This window comes from Cygnus atratus, chromosome 1, assembly GCF_013377495.2.
Source record: "Cygnus atratus isolate AKBS03 ecotype Queensland, Australia chromosome 1, CAtr_DNAZoo_HiC_assembly, whole genome shotgun sequence".
In the NCBI taxonomy this organism is placed as follows: domain Eukaryota; kingdom Metazoa; phylum Chordata; class Aves; order Anseriformes; family Anatidae; genus Cygnus; species Cygnus atratus.
The window spans coordinates 125,731,785-125,759,690 of NC_066362.1; the positions used below are offsets into that span (position 1 = coordinate 125,731,785).

The 27,906-nt window shown below is 36.6% G+C and overlaps 1 protein-coding gene across 4 annotated transcripts in view; it reads right to left on the minus strand.

The window, feature by feature from the left end:
• The window catches only part of CNKSR2 (connector enhancer of kinase suppressor of Ras 2), a 215,933-nt gene that overhangs the window by 93,436 nt on the left and 94,591 nt on the right, over positions 1 to 27,906 (minus strand). For 2 of the 4 annotated variants that reach the window (XM_035542313.2, XM_035542312.2), the window contains exons 7-9: positions 22,926 to 22,985; positions 17,414 to 17,482; positions 1,822 to 1,968 (exon numbers count right to left, since the gene is read on the minus strand). In XM_035542313.2, the coding sequence (XP_035398206.1) occupies positions 1,822 to 1,968; positions 17,414 to 17,482; positions 22,926 to 22,985 (276 nt within the window). The remainder of the gene's footprint in view (positions 1 to 1,821; positions 1,969 to 17,413; positions 17,483 to 22,925; positions 22,986 to 27,906) is intronic. The other 2 variants (XM_035542316.2, XM_035542315.2) reach the window with 1 other exon arrangement.

Genomic DNA, 27,906 nt, shown 5'->3' on the forward strand with positions numbered 1-27,906 from the left:
AGGTCAAGATGAATGAAATCGTAACTGTTCTGTATGACCATTGGTCAAAGGTAAAAATGACAAACCTGAACGTAGATATACACACAGCAGATATCTGAAGTTATATGAATTGCACTCCTTAGCATCTGTATTGAACTAAGGATGCTGAGATGTAAATCAGAGTGAAATAGAACACGCTAAAAGACAACTGGATTTTTGTTTCTGGAACTGAGTGTGGAGTTTCAAACATCCTCACATTTTCATCTCATGACTGCATTTGCTGTAACAGGACCACAGATATCCTCACTTTCTTACTGGACTTCATTTTAGACAGTGGAAATGGGTTTCTGTCCAATTTCTTCCCACCCTTTCCCACCCTCTTTTAAATTTATCACTTATTTGCTATAATCTGCATCAATGGCCTGTCTCAGAAACTTCTGTAGTGCATTCTCCAGTTGAATTATTCTAGTGGCAAATGATAAAGTGAAACAAAAAGGAATATTTAGGGGAATGAACCCAACTCACCAAAGGAATAAAAAACTCACCCAAAAAGGATTTAGAGTGAAAACATTTGTCCCCATCTAAAGCAATGAAACATATATATGCATTTTTCATTTTTACTTATATTTTCACTAAAGCTATGATAAAAGCACAGCCTTCAAGTATGGACATTTATGCACTCTTATCATGCATACAGATTTGCAATTTTATGTTCAGACACTAATATGATATTTTCGGTTGAAAGTTTATGTCACATCTACTGTCAGTAATTTATATCTGAAAGACAAAGATATCTCAGTCATTTAGAAACTTACTCAGATTGAAAGACAATGAGGCATTTAACCATTATAACATAATTTTATATATAAAAATATATATAGTTGAAAGAGATTCTTCAAGTTGTTAATACTTTTTATGAACCTGTTAATATTTTAAATGGAAAAGACCACAGCCATTAGCAGTAGCATTTCTACATCTCATTCTCCTTTTGCCTGAACTATGCAAGTATTTTCTCTCTCAAATGTACTTAATTTTAAATTAGACTTTTTATCGTGGTAATAAAAATGTACTGAAGAATGCACTCATTATGCAAAGAAAATAGAATTCTAAACATTATCCTATCTGAACTGAATAAAAAAAAATAAAAGAAATATTTTTCAGTTCCATCTGTTGGTTACACGCTTTCATCAGTCTGGAGATAACTTTTATTTCCCAGATAATCCATCACACTGACATTTTATCCTGGAGTGAAATACGAAAGCTTTAATGAAACCATTCAAACCACTACAGGCATACTAAAATTAAAGATCCAGCTGGACATCCTGTACTATACCTTATGTGCAATGGTTCAATCTCAAGTAAAACTTCAACACAGATACAACTTTATTTACATGAGCAAATATTGATTGTCACATGTTTTGTGGAATAAAATCACAGTATAAATTTTCCTATAGTGCCATGATCAAAATGAGAACTACAGAACTTTTCCTCCTCTCTTTCTTTGAGGTTATACTGCATGGAGAGCTTAACAAGAAGTCAAACTAAAATTTGTAACTTTTTTAGGTATGCTGGCTTCCCCATGGCTAGAAAAGTTCTTTGGGGCTACTATTTTTACTTTGCAAAACATTGTGCTGATTACTTCCTAACTTTGAAAAGTTCTACTAACAGGTTTAATTTCAGTTGAGCCTATGAGAACAAACTACAGAGAAATCATTTCAGAAACAATTTTTCAAAGCATACAAGAGTAAATCCATACGCTGCTGAGATGAAGCACAATAAAGCATCACTGAGATAATTTATAGTTAAAATGATGGTGTATGACTTATGATTAAGCTTCATTACCTGCAGAGCAAGGGGCTTCCATCTCATATTTTTCAGTAAAGCTGGTGCTGAGGTAAGCATGCTCTGAGGTCGCTTTTTCAAAGTTAAGATAACACCACTCGGATCCTCTCGTAGTGCATTCACCAAATTTTTCAACTGCCACCCCACCTGGTAACCAGTAAAATTGTTACAATAAAATTGAGGTACAGTATTCAATATGTAATGTTCCCTTTTTAAACACGATTAGTAAAATAACACAATAGGAGTGTATATATATTTTAAAGGAGATTAACTCTAGAAATGGCAAAAATAAATTACTGCATAAAAAAAACATTGTCAACTAAAATAATTATTATAATGCATTAAGATGGATATGTATCACTTCAGGTTTTTGAATTAATAAACTATTGTTACTCCACTGTAAATACACAGTAAAACCTCAAAGTGGTTTAAAATAAGTTCTGTTACATAGACCTTAGAGACTAGAAGGTTAAAAAGCCCTGACTCCTGCCTCTAGTGTTCAATTCAAAACTGAGCACTTTATACTCCATGGTTACTATATAAAATCCACTAACCGCATGTACTCATACTACTTCTATTCCTAGCAGCTTATGCAAGCACAAAGATGCTCAAGACAATCTTCTACACTTCACACCACCATAAAAATAAAATCAGAATCACAAGGCCTTTTTAAAATAGTAATTAAGTGTGTTTTCCTGTTGTTTAAAGGATCACAGTTGCAAATATTTGACTTCTTTCACAACTTGTACAAGAAAAGCATTAAAAAGAAAATTATCAAATTGAGATGTGAAATTCTTTTTGAAAGAACTTCTAGAAGCATGAAATTGTGACGTCATTGTCAAAAGGTACTATGTACTATGTAAAATGTACTATGTCATGTCCCTATATTTGAAAATAATCAAATAGGCAATATGAACAAACACAATGCAGATGTTCCCTATTAGTAGTATGGCATTATATGAAACAAATATATATTTGTTACCTTTTTTTTAAACAAGGTACTCACACATAGGTTGATGCTATTTACTTTTTACCTTATTCACTGTTACACCAAAACTCACTTTGCTTAATATCACTGATTTTAATAGCTGATACTCTCCATATAACCATGCCACTTTGGCCAACAACAATGCTTACATCAACAATCCTGTACACAGACATGGTTTCAACTTCACCACTCTTCCTCATCTACTGTAAACCTACCTGTCCTTTTCTACCACAGCAAACTTGATTATATCAAGGATGTACTTCTACAATAATATTGCTGTAAACAAAGAAAGAGGATGTTGACAATGCTTATCTTTATTGAATATTTTCCAGCTTCCACAGATTTCCAAACATGCTTGTAATTCTTATTTTCAGTCCCATGTATTAGGGATATGTCTGCTATACTTCGAATAAAATGAAATATGAACACAGTCAACTTAAGCTCCATACCCACATCCTCCTGAAGTCTCCATTCTCCTTCAACAGTATCAAAACCAAGTCTCTGTAAGTACAAGTTTTGTGTCTTAATATCACAATTTTATAAAAAACATACCATGCTATTCACAATTCTGCTTTCCTATTCAAAGAGACTTCCACCACTATAAGAAACAATATATTCCCCATAGTTCCATAATGTTACCTTGGGCATACATAGGTTTTCAACTGCTCTGTGTTATTGGAAAGAAGGATGTCTACAGTTCATGTAAGGTATCTCTCTATGTAAGCTACCGTACACTAATTGTCTAATGTAATAACTGAAGACAAACTTATGGGGAGGAATCTTTCTACTAAAACAGCACATGGAGCTTGGAGGAGAACATGATGTGACCCTGGCTACAGAGTCAGGCTGCAAGGTTCTTGCCATTTAAGTTGGTAGGACGTGGCATGGAAAAGTTGTGCTTTAAAGCATCTATTTCTCACTGAAATAGGCAGAGAGATACAAATAAAATTGGTTTCTCTTGGTTATGCTAGCAGCTTTTAAATTATTTTAAGTACACGTTCATACTTTGCAGAGATATACTGAATTGTGTATTTCAACTATGCCTTACACTGTAATAAATGGAAGATTATCTAATCTCATTATGAGAGTTAGGGGGATTAAAGAAAAAAATTGCAATGCATGTATCTGGAACTGAAAATGATTTTCCAGAAATCTGCTTTAGAGATATGTAATCTAAATTTCTTCTGAGTATGATCTGAATTTATTCTCTTCAGCCTCTCCTTCAGGATCTTCCCCTTTCTCATTACCATCACAGTTGTCTACTTTCAACTTGTATCCATCAAGATTTTTGGCAGAGCTTTTAAAGTCTCTGCCATATCAATTGTTCCATGTACTGCAAACACAGACAGTAATAAGAAAGTTTCCTTACTGGTTTTGAAGTTGAAAAGTAAGACAACTACTTTAAAAGTCGACTTGCATTAAATCAACCCAAGAAATTAAGTTTTAAATCAGTACACAATACTGGCCAGGTACCCATTTTTAAGGACCAAGAAAGTCCCTGTTGCTTGCTTTAAAATAAATTGATTTTGTTAAACCAGGTGCCATCAACCAGCTGTGATCAGGAGAGGTCTCTGTAGTGGCAGAGCCTAAACCCAGCCTTGGGTTTTGCTACACAGAGCCTGAGTATCCCCCAAGCTGCCAGCACTGCTCAGCGCTCAGTGCAGGGATGAGGGTTTTGGAGAGGAAGGAGGAGAAGGAATATGGGCTCAAGGAACAGCAAGGGAAAGTAAGCATGCAGAGATGGAGGAACTAGGAGAAGAGGGAAAGGAACGAGCACTGTGGGTGGACCTGAGAGTAGGTGACCTGGGGTGGTGGTGGGGTTGTGCTGAGCGGTTCCTTACAAGGAGATTACAACACCTGTGCTGGAGGAGTCTACTACCAAGATAAAGGAAGGATAAAAAGGGTAGCCCATGCCCATGTCACCAGAAGATCAATACACCTAGGCCAGAAAAACACCACCACTGGGGGAAGGTAGGAGAAGGGACACCAGCCTTCCAAAGGGAAGCAAGCCTGCAGGTAGAGTATCTGCAACATCAGCATTAGGCCACCTCCAAATTTCTCATCTCGTCCCAGCACCACATGCCCAGAGGCTCACCAGTGAGCTCCAGAGACATTTGGGGCCACCCAGGTTGCTTCAGTGGGACAAGATGGGCACACAGGAGACCTGTACCACTGCTCTCTACTCTGACACATCCTCCTCATCTCCCTTACCTCTTCCCACAACCTCCTACTGTTTTTTCAGAATCCTAGGATATCTCCTCACCCATTACCCCTAATAATAGAAACCTTTAGCAGAAGGGTGCTGTTACAGAGGTCTGCTCCCTGAACAATTGACTGGGAAAAGAAGATGCCTTTGAACAAGATGAGACATATTTTAAAATACCCCAACTTTCCTTTGGCTTGCAGCAAGGATGTGGATGATAATATTACAACAGCCTGACATGGAACTTTTATTCTGAATTCCTATCCTAAGTTGCCAAGAATATTAACATTTAAATGTTAAAAAGTTACTCTTAAAGTAATTACCTTTTTTATTTCTTTTTTTTTTTTCCAGGTGAATCTGTCACCCCCTTTATGACAATCTTGGAAAACTGTAGCCATCTACTCTATTTCTGCCTGACAGCCAAAAGAAAGGATGACCAAGCATTGCTTGGTTTTATTTATTTACTAGTCACACCCATGGCAGTATTCCCAAATTCTATTGTTCACTCATGATTTGTACAAGCACTAATATATGTTATGAGCCAGAAAAGAACTCAGTTAAATATTAACATGCAGGCATCTCAAATACAGTTGGATGGACTCAAATCAAGTATTTTTAGGATGCTACAAGATGCCTTACTAAATAACCTACAGTCCAAGAAACCCAGTGCAGATTTCTCAATGAAATTACAGAGCAGCAGCAGCACTTAAAAGCAGTATACAAGTATAGTACACACCAAAACTATATCATCTAAGGGGTGGAGTTATGGTCAAATGATAAATAGAACAGAGTCCATACTTTTAGAGGCATATTCCTGTTCAAAGGGTCACCAGAGTCCCATGAAAGTCAATGACGGACTTTCTGTTTCCATGAAAACTGTTTCACCCCACAATTATGGTAAAATACTAATATCTTTGGTAGAAGTACTAATATCTTTGCACTTCTGAAAGAAAAGTAATATTTTCTGCTTAATATAAACCGTAAAGCAGTCTGCTATTTTCTTGCTAAGTAAATATGCAAAATCCACTCTAGTATTTAATTCTAAAAAGTTACTGAAACAGGGAGATAATTAAAATTATTATTCTTTCAGTGTTGCTTCTTGTAAGTGGATTGCAGACAGAGCTCTGACTTATCAACCATTCAAATATTCAAGCTTTTAATCATTTTTGAGCCAATAAAAATAGAATTTCTATGAGGAAAGCATGTTCACCTTAAGAAATGGGTGTTATTTTTTAAGAAATTCCCTGTCACACATCTTGCATTTTATAAATAAAAATCTGAACATAAAAACAACAAAAAATCACACAACAAAAACCACTGCACTTCAAATCACTGTCCATCAAACCTAGCCTGCTGTTAAGCAAGTCAGAAAAATGACAATAAACTATCTGGCATCTTGCTGTTAAATTAACAGATTGATTTTCATGAACACTGGCCAGAAGTGAGGATGGTCAGCTGGCAGCCCTGTGAAACAAATATGTTAGTAGCAAGCATCTCCTCCCCTTCTCCCAGCTGTGGATGCCTGAAAAGGTTAGAAAATAATGGAAGGCCATAGGTCTTCCACTTCCAGAAAACATGGGGTGAGGAAACCACAGAAGGCTGTTTACAGTGCGGACTACCACAGAGATGAAAGCTGTATCTGTCTGCGGTAAGAGAAGCAGGGTCAGGAGAGCAGCAGATGCCTTTCAGGGATTTATCCAGCTTCTTAGGCTAGCATAATAATGAACATTCATGCTTATGTAACAGTTTTCTCCCAGAGAGGAGGGATTCATAATATTGTGATTGCATTTACCAACAGTAATTAAGTAATTACTAACAGTAATTAAGGAGTATCTCTGCTATACTATTATTCAAATATATATATATATTTATATTTTATCCATTGTTACAAAAGTTAGTTCCGTGCATCCTTAGATTGCTATTGATCACACCACACTGTGTCATTGTCCAAAGTCACAACAACCCAGTTTGTATATAAATTACATTAAAGAAAATCACATCTTTTACTTGAGAAGATCCTGATGTTTCGTTAAAACTTTTTCTTACTATCACTAAACTATGAAATAAGTCATTGTCCTGGTTTCGGCTGGGATAGAGTTAATTTTCCTCCCATTAGCTGGTATGGTGCTGTGTTTGGGATTTAGGATGAGAATAATGTTGATAACATGCTGATGTTTTAATTGTTGCAGAGCAGCGCTTACGCTAAGCCAAGGAATTTTGCAGCTTCTCACACTGCCCTGCCAGCGAGGAGGCTGGGGCTGCCAGCCAAGGAGCTGGGAGGGGACAGACTCAGGACAGCTGACCCAGACTGGACAAAGGGGTATCCCATACCATATGGCATCATGCTGAGCAATTAATATGGGGTGCTGACTGGGAAGGGGGGGGAGGTGCTGCTTGGGAATGGGATGGGAATCGGTCAGTAGGTGGTGAGCAATTGCATTGTGCATCACTTGTTTTGTATACATTATTACTACTACTATTATTGTTATTCCTTCTTTTCTGTCCTAATAAACTGTCTTTATCTCAACCCACAAGCTTTTACTTTTTTTCTTTTCCAACCAAATCCGAGAGCTAAAAAGAGAAGTCATCACCTCTCATTAAGCTGCTCTAATCACATTTCTCATTCAGAAAACGTATCTGATGCACAGCATAGCTTCTGACTAATTTTATTATCTTGATCTTTTAAAGTATTTGTTAATCTCAGCTCCACTGTAATTCAACAAACTTCACAAATGCTAGTAACATGACTATAGAGCACCACTATAATGGAGACAAACAACCGTTTTACTCATGGGGGAACTGAAATTTGAATTATCAAGGAACACAAAAACAGTTTGGTATTGAAGCTTGGACATTTATATAATAATGCTTACCTTTCAGTTCAAAATTACCTCACTGTTTTGCTTTTGAGCCATTGCTAACAGCATCCTAGAACAAAATAAATGAGGATATTTGTCGGGAAGAGCAAAGACCCCAACTTTATGAGTTTGAATATGACGTATTTTACAGATGTAAGGTCAATGACTAGGTATGATTTTTGAGGAAAAAGGGGCTCATTTCACTGTTTCATGGTATGACTCTATAAAATGGAGCAGATTTCAGTTGGCTCAGTTTTAGTGTCTCTCTGAAGTCTGAAGCACCCACCCTCACTTGGATACGTGGGCTACACCTTGGCACAATGGCCATAAGGCACCTCTCTCTTCAACCAGGAGTATGGACAACCAGCAGAGACAGATGGGTACTGGCAATTTGGAGTGTTTTCATCCCTTTTTCCACCCACTTGGGTAATGTTGATCTTGGCATTATTTAACCTCGGGGGGCTAAATGTGGTCTTTGAAACACTAGAGGGGTGTCTCAAGCACCACGATGTACACAGTGACAGGTTAAAGGCTTTCCCCTTAGGTGAGGGAGCACTGTGCTGATGGGAATACATGGGTAAGAAGCCCAGTCATACAACTGGCAAGAAACCATCAGTGCCGTGCCTTGGGAGCAGGGAAATGAGGATTCTGGTTCCAATTCCCGATGACCACTTTTGTGCAATATAAGTGCTACACACATACTGCAGGGAACAGGGTCTGAAATCCAGCCTGTGATCAACAGGCCCTACCTCTCTTCAGCAAGGGCACAGACATTAAACTATTACTAATAAAGATGCTGCCACCAGAATCCTCACTTGGCCTCATTTTCAGATGCTTCCAGTGAATGTGTGGAGAGCCCAGGTGTGTCTAACTCCATTTCAGACGGTCTCCTAGTGAGAGACGGGCCATCACACTCTGAGATGAGACATCCCTGGTACCCACAGGTGAGGGCTAAAGAAACTTTAAGGCTGAGAAGGGAAGTGTTGATAAATGCCTAAGCAGGTGCAGACAGTTGGTGGTACAAACTGAAGGAAGGATTTAGGCAGACTGGATCACACCCCACTTTCTCATACATTAAGCTGAAGTAGGGATGTTGGTGGTCTCACCCCTCATGGAGGGGAGGAGTTAAGTTCTCTCTGTTTCTTGTGGCATATGGAAGGTGCTCCTCAGGATATACCCTGCAGTATTAACCCACCACAGCCATGTCTCCCTTATGGTAACTTGTTTGTGCTGCTTTATGCTTACATCTCATAATGGGAATTTCAGATGTGTGTGTATGCATTGCATGTTCTCATATTTAAATTACCCAAATGGTTGCCCTGGAATTAAAATAAGAAATGCATATAAACATACATGCCTACACACACAAATATTTTTTTCAGATTAAATACACATTATCACAACTTAATAATTTAGGATGATACCACTGAGTCACTAACTCCAGAAGTCCTTGGCCTCCATTCTTTTTAATGTAAAAGTAAAGTCCCTAAGATCCCCAGATAAGTAGTGCTTGAAACAGATGTTTCTTGAAACAGAATTCATATAATGAAAATAAACATGTTTATGAAGAAATTGTAATTAAAAAGAAGTTAATTTTTAAAGGTTACTAATAATCAAGCAAAATAAAAAAAAAGTATTTAAATGATGCTGAAAAATGTAGCATTATTTAGCTAAACTAAAGGAAGGAGGAAAGGACAGGGAGGGGGAGTTAAAAGAAAATGTCAGAACAGAGCAGTAATTATTTACCCATGAGAGTTCTTCATGTTTTTGTTACATTTTACTGCTATTAAAATAATCGGTCATAGACAAAGTGCAGTGTTCGAGTCATCGAGGTGTTCTAAGCCAGTACTGACTTTTTTCTTAAAATTCTTCATATTCAGAGTACATCAATTGAAGTCAGGCACAGAATTTCTCCACTTTAATTTTCCCTTCCTCATGACAGCATTAACTTGCTGTTCTTACTTAGACATCCACTTTTACAACAATCACCATCTCAACACTTCCTCACAATCACCTCCCAACTTCATCAGAATAAGATAATGAATTACGCAATAGAAGATTGGGCTGGAACCTGAAAATCAGCTGTGTAACTTACACAGATGCTACCTGCACAGAACACAGAGGTATTCCCTATTGCATACTTGGTGCAGGCTGTGCACAGCTGTAGTATCAGCCAAGTAAACTGTACAACTTTGAAGACGTCTCCTTATCCTTCATTTGCTTTTCTACAGTGTACTTTAATTTTCAGCAATCTCAATTAAAAGGAAGATTATCAGCAGCAGAATAATCCCTGCCCTTCTTTCCAAATTCACATACCAAAAGTTATACTAACAGTAAACTTTTTAACCTGTTCTAATGGGACAGGAAGTGTAGTATAATCTGTGTTCTGTTTTATAGGCACCAACATAGCTATCATAGGAAAATCTGATTGTACATATATCTGCTACCTGGACATAAAACCTACGCTGTTATCATATATTTCACACATCAGAGACTAAGAAATTTTGGAAGAACTATTTTAACTGCAGAATTTATGTTATTTTCACTATTGAGAAAATACTGTTTACATCATAGTTTAAATCTCCTGCAAATATAATTTGTGGCAACATTAGCAGAAGGGGTTTTTGTTTGTTTGTTGTTTTTTAAATAGAAATACTACTATTAGTGTCATATGGGGGGAAAAAAAGCAAAACATAAAACAACTGTACAAAATGAAATAATTAAAATGCATATTCCTCCAGTAAGTTATGTACAGAAAGATGAATTTAGCAATTAGAACACAAGAATACTCCCCAGAATACCACACCCATTCTTATTAGATATACTCTTACTGGTATGGTCATAAGGATAGTTTACACAAAAAGACTTGATTTCACTATGGACTCAATAGCTTGGTTATCATCAGTGGTGAAACTCTGAAGGCCTACCAAATGCATCCACAGAAAAAGTCAACTGCTATTGCAGCAGAATTCTTACTACAGTTACACTATTTCTAAAACAGACACTGGTGCCTTCAAAGTCAGCCCAAGTGCATATTCCCGAATTGTAGTCAGTGCCATACAGATCAAGCTGTGCTATCAACTACAAAAGAACATTTTTTTTCCCCCCACAGAAAAATAATGGAAAAAAATCAATAGTCTGCTGAACGGCTATTGTACATGTTCATCTAACCACCTGAGTAAATTACCAGGTCTCACTGATAATACATTACATTCTGGGGTACAGCCAGGACAGAAAGAAAGCTATGTTTTCAAGTGAGCTCTGGGATGCACCAAATGGCTACAGTTGTCCATGACTGCAATTCATCTAGCAGAGAAAACTTCTATAAACACCATGCATTGGCACTGAACCATGTCCCAGTCCTGTGTGAGGACAGACATCTCTCATTGCACCAATTTCTTCTATTACTTCCTCAAAAACCTCCTCTAGTAATCCAAGTAATTTCAGCTTCTTGCAGCTGGAATCCTACACAGCTAAATCAAAAGCATCCTGGTCCCATAGATGATGCCTAACATGCCCAGCATACATTCTTCATGTGTTGTGACTACATGGCAGAGGGTACCGACCAGGTACTCTGGAGCACAGATCTAAGAGCACACAAAGTGGGATGTTGGTGCCCAGGTCGCAGGATCAAACTTGTCACTCACAAAGCCTGAAGCAGTAAGGAGCAATTTCCACAATGCTTAAGACTAACTCTGCCGGTGTTCCCTTTCCATTTCAGGGCACAGTTTTAAGGCTTTCAGCTAAACTAGGCAGTTTGACTTAAGTAAGGCAGAAGTGCTCACATAGTTCAGCTTTGTTATCATCTAGGAGACAGGTAGCTGCTGAAAGGCAGCAGAGTGTGGCTTTCTGCTGCAACTGAACTAATTGCACTGGCTGGTGGCACAGGTGTGCAGTTAAGCATAAAAATTTCATGTGGAAAGAACAAAGGGAAATTATTTAAAGTTTGGCAGAAACATGAAGCAGCGTGGGCTGGCCAAGCTTACAGTGCTCTGTCTAACAGATGTGACTGTGACTTATTTGTTAGCTGATTTGTCATACCAGAGTCAGAAGTGCAAGTGGATGCCCACAGTGACACAGCACACTACGTACATAAAAATTAGCCTGCACTCAATGTGTCTCAGACATTAGCTTCAAACAAGCCCCACGGATAAATTGAAGATGGATTTGCTGGACAGGGACATCCAGCATTTGTGCTGCTGAACTGACAGGAAAGCCCTCACTGCTCCAATCCACCAATTTCAGAACAAGCATGGGGAAGTTCTCAAAGCAGAGATGCTTTATTCATGGAGCTGCTGCCGATCACCTGCACCAATTTTATTTTCCCAAATATCTACTTCATTTGAAAAATTGTTTGCTGAAAACTAAAATGAAATCTATCTACATACACACACGCACTTTCCTAACTCCTTAAAAGATTTTCACTCCTACCTTCTCTTCAGAATACCTGAGCATCCTTTCTTTTCTCCCTGGAGAGTATTTCTTGGAAAGCCAACATAATTCATCTGCATTTGTCAAATTTGTCAAGTTGTATCTCTTTCTCATTTACACTCATGTAAAAACATTTGCACTCACCATGAGAAAACAAAAGATCATCTTCCCTCATACATTCCATTTCTGCAATATCATACTTCTCTGAGATATGGGACAAACTAAAACATTTCTGTGTATATTTGCATATCTATGTAAAAAAAAAAAACTATGTAAAAAAAAAGACATCATAACATCACATAATCTCAGTGTAAATTCCATATTAAAGTGAACTGCAAATTTGCAAAAAAGATTTTTCCATTTGAGAGGAACATGACAATTTAGTTCCTTTATCAGTATTATGCAATAGTTATGGAGACTGTGAAGTAAGAATAAAGAATTGATCTGAAACTTTGAGAGAGAATTTGGAGGATATATTACATTTGCCAAAGTCACAGTATGGTCCTCATATCCTGACAAACTACAGAGAGCCTAGGACAGGGCCCTGCAGAGAACTAGATTACTTCCATGAAGACTGTCACTGACATATCTAAGTGTACTTAAAAGGCTTTTACCTGTAAATCCCACCTACCCTTAAAATCGAGTATTCCTGTTAACATTTATTAAATCACTATAAACGGAGGAAGCCCAAGGATTTGGAAAGGATTAAAATCATGATACAGGAGATATTATTCTAGCTCATATTCCTTAAAAGCACATAGCTTTTAAGAACAACAGAAGGGAGCTGAAGATAAGGCATATTTCTTTTGAACTTTTATAATTTTTTACTTTTTTAACTTTTAGACATAGTTTTCTTCAAAACCAATCAAATAAGGCCTTACCTTATTCAGACCTTACCTGAATATCCATATTCAGAAAAATCCATCCCAGCTCTTAACAAAACAATGCAGAAAACCAGAACAAAAAGAAATATCTCCAATATTTTTGTAAAATTCCAATATATATTTTTTGGTTTGTTTCTCCCAAAATGAAAAGATATCTACAGCAAACTCAATTTCAGATGCCTGTACTCCAGAGATTCATATGCACCTCAAGTTCAGCATTCCCATCAGCTGGAATTTGCCAGCTCCCCACAAAGCCTGAGAGATCCAATGGAATTTGAATTCTTCTCACTCATTGCACAATGAATCTTAAAAACCTCTTCCTTTCTTTTTCTAAGCAAGAATTAAGTTAGAATAAGATCCAGAAAGGCATCATGCCCTTCCTAAATTTGTGACTTTACAGAAATGAAAGGTAAATATATACATTGTGTCTCAGATTAATTTTAGCAACACCTCCTCATAGTTTTTGTACTGTAAATAAAAATAATAATAATAAAAAAAAAGCAACTAACTTCTGTGGACCTGGCTTAGCTCACAAGAGACCAAAGGTGTTTCCACGTTAAGGAATATGGCATACAGAAGTTAGGTGTTACCTACAGGAGTCCAAAAACACAATACATGTAAAACATACCAGCTTCTAAATGAAATAGATCAATAACTGTTTATATTCACCTAAAATATTCACCAAACTAAACCATTTTTTTCATTATCTACACTTAGCTAAAACTCATTAGAGCATATATAACAGACACAAATTGTGGAAATCCATGTCTATCACGTCATATCATATATGTATGAAATCCATGTCATATCATACTTGTATTAGAAATGTATGCAGTGTGCCAAAAATTCCTCCAAAACAAACTATTCACAGGAGATTACACAACAACCTGCTTTTCAAGAATCCTGCTTCCTCAGTGTATACCTCACTTCTGCTCTGAGTATTTTCTCCACAGTTTCAGCACTGATGTAACCAGAAAGAATACTGCAAACAGTAATAACTCATGTGCACAATAATATTTTTCCTGCACCTTCAGTTGGCTAAAAGGAATACTATCTTGAGGCAAAAAACACTCCTGAATTATGTATGGGAAGAAACATGAGCACTGAAATACAGTGCAAATTCTGTATCACCCTTTTTTTTTTTGTTTACATTGGAACTGTTTTGGGCAGGCAGACTTTTAGAGGAGATTAAGGATGGAATTTGCCTGGAAATTTAAGGGAATGGAGGGCCTAAAACCGTTCAATTCTAAAGGGGGAGTCATGCCTCTAGTTACATAGCTACTTAAAAAAAAAAACCAACCAACCAAAAACCCCATGCCTCATCTTTAAGACAAAACTGACAGAAGATTCACATAGCTATCTAACATCAATAAACCACAACTTAAAAGGAACATTTTTCCGAACATTATCTTTTAACTTACTTTAGTTTTATTGCATTATATTTATTTAAAAAAAAAAATCACAAGATTTTTACATTCCAGACTTCCTGCCAGCAACAAGTGGAATACATCCTGTTACATGTTTTCTACTAAAATAGCATAAGATCAAGGCAACCATTTGAAATCCTTTGATTTCACTGCCAGATGAAATAACATGACTATACAGCACCACCGTAAGCAAAGAGAGGTTGTCAATCAAGAATTAAAAATTATTTGACATCCAGTATTAGGACTTCTATACTAAGAATCAATTTAAGTCACTTAACTATTCTCCTAATTTCAAACTTTTCATGATCAAAATGTGATTCTGGTAAAAAGTGTCAGCAAACAAGTTGGATTTTAAAAATAATTACATGGGAGTTTCTCTTTCCTATATTCATTCTTTGAAATATATAGCATCAAAATCCAGATATTAACTTAATTTTGACAGAGTACACTGAAATAACTGAATATGGAAAAAGACGTTTTTACGTTTTTTTTTTTTTTCAGTTTGATTCTCCACTTACAAGAGATGACCCAAATAACAGTTACATGTGAACAATACTTCTTTACAGTTTTAGAGTTAAATCTTTATAAGATTTAGCCATAGTTATTTCTATAAACTCTATAAGTGATAGTGAATTATAAGTTATAAGAAGCAAACTGAAAAACAGATCCTATGATTTCAACTGCTGAGCAGTGTATGAAATGTGAAAAAATAATTTAATAAACAGAAGAGGTATAAAGAAACAGCTTCAGAATTCTTTATCTCCAAAGCAAGAATCACTTTAAGTAAGAATACTTAAACTTCTTCCCAGAAAAATAGATTCCTAGAATTGGACAGTAAATTCCTTATGATAGGGGCCAGAGTACAAAAGAACTGACTAAGACTCTTGCCAAAAGAAATAAATAGATGAAAAAAATTAAAAAGTGTTGCAATACTTGTAGAAAAGGTTGAATATTTAGGCTCTATAAATTGGAAAGAGAATGCAGAGTACTTTTGTAAAGGTAATATGGAAGGTGCTATTAAGTTTCTAAGAAAACGTTAGCTGACTTCACTATGGAAATGGAACACTAAAATACAAAGATGATATAGTATCAAGTATGCAAATTATTTAAATTAGATTTTTGATACAACAAAGCAAGAAAATATGCAAATGTATAATTTATTTCTGTACATATCCTTTACACCAAATGCTACTGCTGAAAAATAAAATTAAGGTTGTCTAAACTTCCTGTGTTCCTTTCTCCTAGCACCACAACCAACTTTTTTTTTCCTGTATTTTTTTCCTCTCAAAATTCATAGTTTCACTGATACAAGAGCCAATACACCCAAATCCTACATTCAAAATTCTATCTAACTACATAAGAAAGCTCATATTAAGGCGTGTCAGAACATTTTTATTAGTAGTGTTAAGAGTAAGAATCTGATCTTTCCATCAAATAAATGCAGTACAGATGTGTCAAGAAAACTAGAATTAATACCTGGTTGACTAAAAATCTTCAAATTGACAAGTAAACTTCATTATATAGTATCATCAAAACTGGCTGGAAAAACTAGCTATCAGAAGGACAGAATGCATGTTGATGGCTTCTTCAGATGCATACACATTTCGATAGCCTAGGTAACAGTGTTTTATAACTTTTTGCCATCCTAAATTGACATCAAAAGCTTTCTTAATGCAGAAAAAAAAAATCAGTCTTCAACCATAAAAGTAATTATGGGATACAGTACTTATGAAGAATCCATATGGGGGAAAAATAATGATTGGGTTCAATTTATCAATTTACATTGCATAGCTCAAAAGATAGCTTCTCATCAGTTAAATTCCACACACGTACAGTATATTTGATATCAAACTTAGCTGGAGGGTAAGATGAAATATTATACTAATTTGTGCAGAGGAGTTGACATGATGTACAGTGGCCTAAAGCTATAAGTGGAACCCTATGGGGAATGATGAAACACTTTTATCAAATGATTGCTGCATTAATAATGGAAATCTAGGATTATTTTCTGTCATTTAAATGGCTTGTAAGGACATATGTAATTAATACCACATATTGACTTCCAACAGTCTTAAGAAAGCTTATGCTTTGGAAAAAGAATAGTTGCTTTGTATACAGACAGTCTACTCTTTTCTGTTTACCTTTTCTTAGAAAAAGTAGCTTTACTTTAACAGTTCACCAATCCTAAATAAGTCATCATGAACTACTGCATATCTGCTCACAGAGAGCGCAATTTGCATGGTATTAGATGTGCTTGCCTATCATATCTAAAAGATTTGTCTCATCTTAACTTTTCAAGTTTAAAAACCTGTATTCATGTTAGGCTAAACACTCTCAGCACATTATAAGAATTTTAACTGTTTTTGTTCTTGAAAAACGTTCTACATATTCCATTAGATTTAGAAAGTAACAAGACTTCCAGTTTCTAGGAAGTAATCTTGATCTTAAACCCACAAGGGTGCAACAGTTTCATCTTCCCTGCATGCCTTCAACCCAATCCATCTATCACACTGAAACCAACTGTTTATTAGTAGAGCACAGGTAAGCAGAAAACACCCTAACATATCTCCCAGGCTGCTGTTATTCACCTGACTTCATATCTCCAATGATACTCAGATGCTCAGGGCTCATTTAAAAGCTTGAGAATTATGGGTTATCAGAAGAGAATAGGAAAATGTAGATGTTAGAAAAAAAAATAATGATTTATAAACAACACATTTTTCTACACATTTCTTCTCTACGTACGCTGATGTGCCATAATACCTCTATCTCCAATTGACACAGAACATAGTTATACATACCACAGTTTGGTGGTTAACTTGAATCACTTCATCCCCCGCATGGATTTTCTTGCACCGATCTGCAGGTGACTGAATTTAAAATAAAAGAGATGATAAAGAATACAGTTCTTACTGGTCATCATCTCTCTTTCAGCAGTATGATTGCTAAGGTATGTAAATCAGGTTAGACTGATAATTACATTCCACTGTGAAATGAAGAATGAAAGAAATATTTAGTAAATTAATTCATTGTTGTTGGAGAAAAATAATCTGTGCTACGGTACGCAATACAATAAACTGTTAAGAACGGTATGAATATATATATATATATATTTGTGTGTGTATATATATATATGTATATATATATTTAGAAAGGGTAACCAAATCTTAAGGATTTCTTTTTAATTTAATTCCAGCAAAGGACTGCTTTAAGCCACCTGACATCTCTTAAGCCCATCTTTGGCTGAATGTTGAACCTATCAAGACTCATTTGAAATTGCTTCATAAACAAAATTCATAACATTGCCTTTTTAGTTATTTTCTAATATTTCAATTGTTTCCAGAGAACTTCAGTAAATCAATGTTCTTCAAAGACTACATAAGAAGAGAGGACTAGGCTAGGAAGATCATACAAGTTACATGGTAACTTAGTTTCTAGGTCATTATTAGGGCAAAAGTATTGTAATCAGCATCACAATCCTACTAAGGTCACACTTTCAAAAAGCAAAGCAGTTTTGTTCTTTGTTTCTGCCTCAAAAAACACCCCCCCCCCCCCACGCACACACCAAAAAATTTCTCCTCTTCTGTCACCTATATTTACAGTCGACCAACTGTTTTACAGGAGGGGGCGGGGGGGAACACACCTATGTTTAAAGGAGAAAAAGTTCCTTAAGCTTTTCATAGAGTGGCAATTTATGATTTCTCTCTCAATACTGTGGCTGCCACTCCATGAAGTCACTTAATCAACTTAAACTTAGAAGCTGAGACTGACAGTTTGAAGAAAAAAAAAAAGGAAGAAAAAAAAATCAACAAGTTGCTCAGGATCAGCTTTCCAAAAGGCTGCCATGAATTCTACAGAAATGGCGGAATTAAGTTAAATTAATTTTCAGCTGAGATAACATGTAGTCTTGAGAACATGCTCCAGGACTGCAGTGTGGATTCTTTGTGATAACCTATGTACTATAACCCCATTCAAAAATATGTGCCCCATAGCTGTGCTATGACTTTCCAGTGCAATTCCGCTTATGTCATGGCTTAAACTAAGAACAGTGTTTAAATGGAAGATATCCAAGAGAAATGTGAGTCTAAAAGAAGCATCACTCAAGACTCAGTTCTAGGAGGTATTGCTCAGAACATCTTAAATCAAGCTGGGCTGGTAAAAGTGTAATTTTAGTTAGATAAGAAAAGCTGCCTTGACTATTTGGCATTATTTCAGCATTAGAGGTGTTGGCTGAACGACTTTGGGAAAAATTTAATACTAGTAATTATGTTCCAGTGATCTACATTCTGACATTTCACTACTCACACCTCCTCATTCATCTCTCTAAAAACCTTCATGGTCTTGCTATGTAGCATTGCTATTTTAGCTCAGATGTTGTTAAAACCAAGACTTTCAAAATGTCTATGCAAGTGAATCCCATGTTGCCACCATTTAACATAATGGGTCTTTATTACAATATAAACTTTATCCTGTACAGACGTCAGCATTTGCAGCTTAAATTTTTCTTGACAAAACAGGTATTTTTGTGTAGCACTTTGCCAAGTAAAACAGGGTCTGGGAATCTTCAAATTGGAAAAGTTTACTGTAAAAAAAATAATAATTCAAATTATGCTTGGAATACTCTGCAAGATGATGTAAAAATCAGTCTCAAGGCTGTGGTCTTGTGAAGAGGTTGCAACTCTTACTCCTTACTGTTTTTTTCTTCCACACAAGTAAAGAATACAGACCTCTCTGTTAAGAAATATATTTTATCATTGCTATTTAAGGAAAAGAGAAGAGAATTCATATATTTTTATTTTGTTTTTTAGATGCATATGATGATCTTTAAGCAAAACATCCATTTGTGAAGCTCTGCTAGGTGGAACAAAGGGTTCTGATGGATGAAAAGCTCTACATGCATCCCATCTACATGCACTTGCATCCCAGGAGGTCAACTGCATCCTGGGCTGCATCACCAGAGGAGTGACAAGCAGGTCGAGAAGGGTGACTGTCCCCCTCTATTCAACCCTGGTGAGGCCCCACTTGGAGTGCTGTGTCCAGGGCTGGGGCCCCCCGCACGAGAAGGATGTGGAGCTGTTAGAGTGGGTCCAAAGGAGGGCCATGAAAATGATCAGAGGGCTGGAGCACCTCTCCTATGAAGAAAGACTGAGAGAGTTGGGAATGTTCAGTCTATAGAATAGAAGGCTCCAGGGGGACCTCATTGCAGCCTTTCAATACTTAAAGGGGTCTTATATAAAGGATGGAGAAGGACTCTTTACTCCGGTAGATAATGATAGGACAAGGGGAAAAGTTGTTAAACTAAAAGAGGGGAGAATTAGATTAGAGGTTAGAAGGAAGTTTTTCACTCAGAGGACAGTGAGGCACTTGCACAGGTTGCCCAGAGAGGCTGTGGATGCCCCATCCCTGGAGGTGTTCAAGACCAGGTTAGATGAGGCCCTGAGCAACCTGATCCTGTGGGTGGCGTCCCTGCATATAGCAGGGGGGTTGGAACTAGATAATCCTTGAGGTCCTTCCAACTGAGGCCATTCTATGATTCTATGAACAAAGTCATGTCATGTCTGTATCTTCATTAGCTGGTAATTTGAGGGGTAATTAAAAGAGACTTTAACAACAGATGGAAGTACCTGTTGCTGAGGTTTACACATTCATATTGTACAAGGTAAACAAAATGTGTTCAGAATTTATTCTTCAGAATAGATTTAGTTTTGTCCTTTAGGTTAAACGTTGTCTCTATCCTATTTTCTCAGTATTCCCAAACTGTCTGAAAGATCATTTTATACCACTCTGCCCTCATTAAGGGATGGAGCATATAAATGCCTGCATATAAATCTGCATGTACAGATTTGGGTATTACTTCTTCTGAGGTCTCTCCTCCCTGAGCTCTAAGGATACCTGCAAACTCGACCAGTGCACAGTAAGTGGGAACACTGGGAACAATTCCTTCAAAGTTACAGTCCTGCTGTAGATGCGGCCCAAGACATTACTCAGAAAATACCTTTTTCATTTGGAAAACCAAATTACAAAATGACCCTATCTGAAGAATACATTTGTTTTGTGAATGAAAAGCCTCTCTCCAACATGGTCTAGAAGGGCTACTCGATATGAAAGCTGTAATCTCCTGCTGGAACAATGCATCCTTTATAATTATTGCTTTCAAGCAAGAGAGGGAAGACATGAACCAGAAAGCTCAAGTTCCTCTAACGCTACAGAACCACCAGAGAGAAGATCTTCCAGGGAAGTGACCTGTGATGAAACCTGCTCTCTCACATTTCAGGGTTCAATGCTCAGCTAATCTGAACTGCAGAGCTGATGCGTTGGGAAAGATGGCTCCTAATACCAAACTACAAGATGAAGACTAATAGGTTTTGGAGCTAGCCAAAGCACTTCAAATTGCCAACAGATAAAGCAGAACTGTGGATTAAAATACTATGTTAGATTAGGCGTCTAGCATTGCTATGCTACTGTGTTTATTAAAAAGACAAGTGCTTCTCTGTGACCTCTCAGGAAGGTGTCAGATAAAAAGTTGTGCCAATTTCTTCTCTTCTGGAGCAGAATTGGAAAGAAAAAGGCTATAAACTTTTGTTTAAAGGGAAGATAATCTGGATTCTTGCTGTTTCCTAGAAGTTTAGCTGTCCCATAAATGGTAAACATGACAACATCAATGGGTCAGATCACATCTGCACCATCATGACCTTACTCTGACCATGCTGCTTAGATGTTTCTCTTCCCATCTATCAAAGGAAATGGCTAGCTACTGTGTGTTTAAATCCAGAAGACACTTTACTTTCTCTAAGGCGCTACTCATTTTCACAAATATTTTAGCACACAACAGGATTTTCCCTAGACAGCAGACTGCAGTTCCTCAGTCTGCTGTGAGAACCTTAAGGCTGTTACAGTGACTGAAAGCATCAGTAACAAAAGCAGAAAAGTCATCATGACTAAAGCTTCCTGACATGGGTTTAAATTATATTCATGAATCACAAAAGATAAGCATTTTGAGGGAATGCATTAAGATTTTATTTTTATCTTCGCCCCTGGGAAATTAAACCCAATATTAGTAATTCATGGAGAGAAATGGTTCCTTTTACAATCTGAGAGAAATTCAACTGTAAAAAACATCTTCTTTCATATGTTTTCTACAGTTGGCTCAACAATGGTTCTGTTGTCTTTGTTTAGTTTTGCTAATTTTACTCAAGGTATTTTGAGCTGTAGGCTCCCTAAGATTTTGATTTCAAGGGTGAAATTCCTTACGCTTTCCTTATTCTGAGAAAGGCAGCATTCTGAGACAGAAGAGAAGTTCTGCAACAGATATCATCTATTGTGTATAACACACGGATATCCTGCCCGCAGCAAAAGAAAGAAGAACGATTATCAGACTGCAATTCCTATGAAGGGACAAAAACAGTATTCCCATTTTATTGAGAGGTTAACAGAACCTCACTGCAGATTAGATGCAGCAGCTGTAAATACCATGTAGGTAGTTTGTACTTTGCACAGTATGACACAGTAGCAGGATAAAACAAACATTTCTGACAGCTTCATCTTAGGAAAGTGACATCAAAATCTTCAAAAGGAATTGCCTAAGCCATTATGAAATGGTTCAGTATTGTTCAGTGAGTTGTTCTGTGTTCATTGAAAATTATGGATAGAAGACTTCCTCTCCCAAATTGATCATCTTGCTCATTTCCTAACATACAGACAGTTCTCTGCATATGGTGTACAAGGAAAGAGGTTGTATTTCAAAGGTCGTTGAAAAGTGGTCTATCATGGTTTGCTTGCTGTTTAATACTTTCAATGAGAATTAGTACAACAGTAATAATTGTTCCTTTCTTAAGGCATTGCTCAGTTCATGCAGAAACATATGCTTACTTGTCAACGTGAAGGGATGTCCTCATTTTCATGCACTTATTTATTACAAAATAAAGCTCAATAGATGGCAAATATAAAAGCTGTTTTTCTAATACTGCTGCAAACTCCACTGTGTCAGTCTACACGTAACCAAGATTTATCTTTTATTTGTAGAGCAAGGTAACTCCAAGATAGCTACCTCCTATCTTGATCAATTGAATCATTTTAGGTGTCTAGCAAGAACAAATCAAAACTGATTCTCCTAGTTCTCAACTGGGAACAACTGTTTCAATTCTGAAATAAACAAGCACAAGCATTTCTGCCGTCCAACATGCTATTGGTCCTCAACAGCCAACTAGCACACTTTTGCAAGCAAAATGTAGTCTGTAGCAAAGGGAAAGCATAAACCACAGGTAAGGTCAAAAAGGCTTCCAGGCCTGAACATACAGTATTAACAATACTTACATTTTCTGTTGTTCCAGTAATTACATGGAGACCATCATATGTTGATTTAATGTACATACCCTAAGAAAAAGACATCATGGGAAAGAATTTTTAAAGTGTTTCACAAACGATCACCATCCAAACATAACTTGCATATCTCTAAAAGAAAAGCATGTTTTCTTTGTTTTTTCCCCAAATTTTGCAGACTTTTAATATATGTCATGAGGAACTTGTATCTGGATAGAACAGTGCTCTTTGACATACCTAGAGAAGAACAGACCAAATGATTCTGGCCGTAATTAGCAATAGTAACCTAAAACTTTTACCATAGCCATCTCCACAAATGCTTCCCAGTTTTCTTGTATACTACCTCAACTACAAATATAACAACAGTAGCATCTGATTAAAACAAACAGGAAAAAAAAATTATGAATTGCCTTATGATGATCAGTACTTCCATTTTGTTTTGGAAGAAACAGAAGGCTTTAAAAGACCTGGAATCTCTGGTAGAGACATGCCATCCAAACTGATAACCAATGCTCTGAAGCATGCCTGCGAAATGGCCCAAAGACTTTCTGACTGCCTCACTCATCTCAGTGAACAGCTCAGTTATAAAACTCAATTATGACAACTTAAACATCAACTTCGTTAGATCTGCAACTTCTTTCATAAAATGTGGAAAAGGCGGGACAAAACTTCGGTACCTCAAATCTGTTTTTTCATCAAGTCAAAATACAAACATTTTAACAGCAACCACTAAGGTAGAGAAAGAAGGAAAAAAAGAGAGATAATTGATACATTCTGCACATTCAAGCAACTTCTGAGGAATCTCCTTTCCTCCATTCAGTTCATAGAAAGCAGGTAAATAATGAAACTTGAGTAAACATTCTCTTAATTATCTTGAGTAACGTTACCTGCTTTTTCTCATTTTAAACAGAGTGTTACAAAAAAGTCTGTTTCTAGCTGAGGAACCAGTGAAGTACAGTAAAGAGGCAAAGAAGATTTACCTAGTTGCACTAATCTAATTTGGGACCACAACTCTGACATTTTGGTAGTGGGGAGAGTTCATGAGTTTCCTAGAAAAGGGGGCTCAAAACTAGGCTTCTATTTTGTCCTGCATAGCATGCAGCAGTAATGGCATCAAATCCAGTTGTCATGTTGGGCTGCCACAGCTTGAAGAGCACAAAGCAAGGATTTACTCATTCTTACACAGATAGGAACCCCCTAACATTATCCTTCCACTTCCAGCTCCTCTATCCACCTTAAATAATTTTTCCATTGATTGGCTCTATGAATACAGTTCCCTGCTTGGCTCAGTTACCTCAAATATAGAATGGCAATTTCTTGTACATTTATCCTCACAACACCCCTGTGAGGTAGGGAAACACTAATATATACACATTTTACAGACAGAATAATGAGCCACACAAGAGGCTGAGACACATTAATATCTTTTTTTAGCACCTAATAACTACCTGAAACCAACAAAAAGCAGGGCATAAATTCCTCTTACTGTTTAGATCTAAGTGACCTGACACACACCCTGCAACATGGCAAGAGATGAAACCACAGTGACTTCATGGTAGCAGGAATTATGAGTCAGGTCCACATAGAATACTTTCTGAAGAAAGTCACAACTTTGTTTTTACTGACAATGGGCTACTGTTTCCAACTTAAATGTAAGGGAGAAAGCATAGGAAAAATAGTTACTTAATAGTTATTCAGTGTTTAGTTTTGTGCAAAGCATTATTCTGAAGGATGGTAAGATCATCCAAATATACTATTGTGGAGTACAGTTTGCATCCAATCTAGTCTTTTCTAGAAATTTAAAACAATTTTCAGATGCAAAAGAGGAGAAAATTTCTGAAGAAAAAAAAAAATCTTTAAAAGCCAAAATCAAGATTTTGCACACAAAATTAACAAATGCTACACTGATACTACACAGTAAGTTTAAGTTTTGTAAGAGCCAACATCATTTTGTTTATAAAGCAATTGTTAAATGGGGAGATGTAACATTTTGCCATTTCCAAATAAAAATGCAACAGAAAGATGAGCTATCCCTCCACACGCATTCCTCCACTGCTTGTTGTGAGTTATATATCATAAACAGTATATAAAGAAGAGAATGTTTTAGGGTATGCTGTTTCACCTGAAATGAAAATAAGAATACCACAAACATTTACAAATTTTCCCCTCACTGCCGCCTTGTGGCTGCACAATATCAGCACTATATTTAGTGATCAAGAACACAGGAGATTAGTGTGTGCTGTTCCTTTGCACTACAACAAATTGGCAGATACACGTCTTAAATATCAAAATATAATGCCAAAGTCCCTATGATTTATAGGGATCTCTTAGGTCAAAGAAAAGGAAAGATAATGCACTTAATATGACTAGAATAACCATACAGTAACCACCCTGCGAATCAAGAATAAAAAAGTCTAGATTAAAGACCAAATAACTCATGCTTCATTACACCACGGATTGTTCTGATTAGTTATGGGCAGAAGTTTAAGTTTACACCAAAATAAAGTGCATTGATTGGTTTGAAACATTGAGTTAAGGGTTAGAAAAGAGACCTTGGACATTTAAAAAAAAATGCAAGAACAGGATCTGATATACGTTTAAAATAATTTACGTGATGTTGGATGGAAAATACAAGAAGATACTAATTCCATTTTATCCCATACTTATTGAATTTTTACTCTTTCATTGTGACAACATCTTGATGCAGTCCCCCAAAGTTGCACTTGCCTCTTTAGCCATGAATGTGCTCCAAAATTGCAAAACAGCTCAAAAGTAAACTTGAGTGTCTCTTCAGCTTAGCCTTAGAGCTCAGATAGGACTAAGATGACCAAGGTCCATGCAGTTCTCAAAACCCTGTTCACATTTCTTCCTCAGCTTCTCCAGTATTTCAAGCCAAGTAACAAAGGAAAATTATTAGGAATGGTACTACACTAGATTCCTGGAAAATACTTTCTAGCTAGGCTAGGCATTCAGCAGTGCCCCTTTAAGTAACTGCCATGTTGTGCTCTATCTACAACTTGTATTTTATGAGTACTTTTTCTTGTGACAGGCTCATTTTATGTTCACTTCAGCAGGAAAAGAGGAACCAAGCACAATCAGTCTAATGTTCAAGCATATTCACCTTTGCATTTCTGAATCTAGCAAGCTAGGTGAATAGCTTGAACTTGAAATCCTATCACAGAACTGACTAGGTTCACTATATGACAACTATAGCCATCACATACATGAAATAGCATTAAATGAAAATATAAACAGGAGAAATTGAGATTCCTCCATACCACAGTTCTCTGATATTCTGTTCTATATTAAAAAAATATGAATAAGTAGAAAGGTACTGTTGAAGAAAAACTTTCCAAGGAAGAAGGGCAGCTATAACTTAGTAACCTGCTTTTTGTCTAAGAAGAGGCATACAGTATTCTGCTTCTTTGTTAAATACACTCACTGTTTTCAAACAGTAATATTTTTTAGTCTGTCCCCTGGCAAAAGATGCTACTTAAGCTAGCCAGTTTTGTCTCTTTCTATAAGACCAATAGTGGAAAAACACATGAAATTAAATTCTACCTAGTGATATAGATGAAACTCTTATCAAGTCCTCAAAAAAAAAGGGGGGGGGGGGGGGGGGAATTATTATGATTTGCATGCTGGTGATTGCAAAGCTGACCACATTAATCAATTTTATGGCTTTTTAGAATAATTCTCTAGTCTGACAACTCCTTTTTCACCCTTACTTCATAACTGCTGCAGGATGTCTCTCCTTCTGTAGCAATACCCACTGGAGAACGTGTATGTAGCCAGTCACATGGGCTACACTAGAGATAAAGAAGAAGGATAAGAAAAAGAAATACCAAGACTCACCCATGATGTCGCATTCCATCTTTACCCAGTACATAAGAGTTTCTCCACATTACACCCTATAAAATTCCTTACCAGATTATTTAGCTTTTATTTTTTTTTTGATAAGCAATAGCTTCTTTTAATAAGACGTTGTAATCCCTGTAAAATATTTGTCTACTCATTCTGCATTAAGGTATTAGTCTGACCATTTACATCTACCTCTGAGTGATACTTACGTTTCCACAAAAAAAAAAGTAGTCAAATATAGTGAAGGAATTATGCATGTTAATTAAAACATCTTGGTAGTGCTTCTATCTGTTTTATGTTGTAAAAGCTCCAATCATTTTCTCAATTCCTTCCATCGTATGTTTATCATATATTTACCATGTTTTACATTTCCTTTTCTTCTTTTTTTCCTCTCGCTGATCTACTTCCACTTCTTAGATATTAAATCTGAGACATTTTAAATATGTTGTTTAAGCTACGTGAAAAAACATCTTCCGAGTCAGCAGCCAACCATGCCCTTTTCCTTTCTGCTTGAAGTCTTTCCATCTTTACAGAGGATTTTATTTAGTGACTGGTAAAGCCAGCACAGAACTGTCATGTGGGTCCAAAACGCAGAAGAAAGTTGACAATAATCCATTTTCCGCCTCCAACGTTGTACGAATCACGGAAGAAGGTCCAGAAGTTATCGAGCTTCACATTCATCCAAGCACTCCCGATGATGCCATTCAAAGCTCCAAGCTCTACCTTTACTCCTTAAACCAACACACTTACTGAATCACATTCACTATGTATTAACTGAAAAATATTAGTTAAAAAAATAAATAGAAAAAAATCCCAGTAGCCTAGAACCAAAGCTTTTGTACAAAGTACCAAGGACAACCTGACAAAGATGATCTGTTAGTAAAACTGGAAGGTACAATATGCACTATGAGGTGCAAATACGTAGTCCTAGGTTCCTGCTCCAGAGAGCTCACAATCTAAAGGAGCCAGCTTGATACAGAGGCAAGAGAAATGGTGGTAAACAGGCAAGGACAAAGTGGAAAAAACATCACGGTATCAAAGCATCATAGCGTCCTCCTAAGGCTTATATACTGCATAGTGGGTATTTTCCATTTTTCAAAAATAAATACAATTA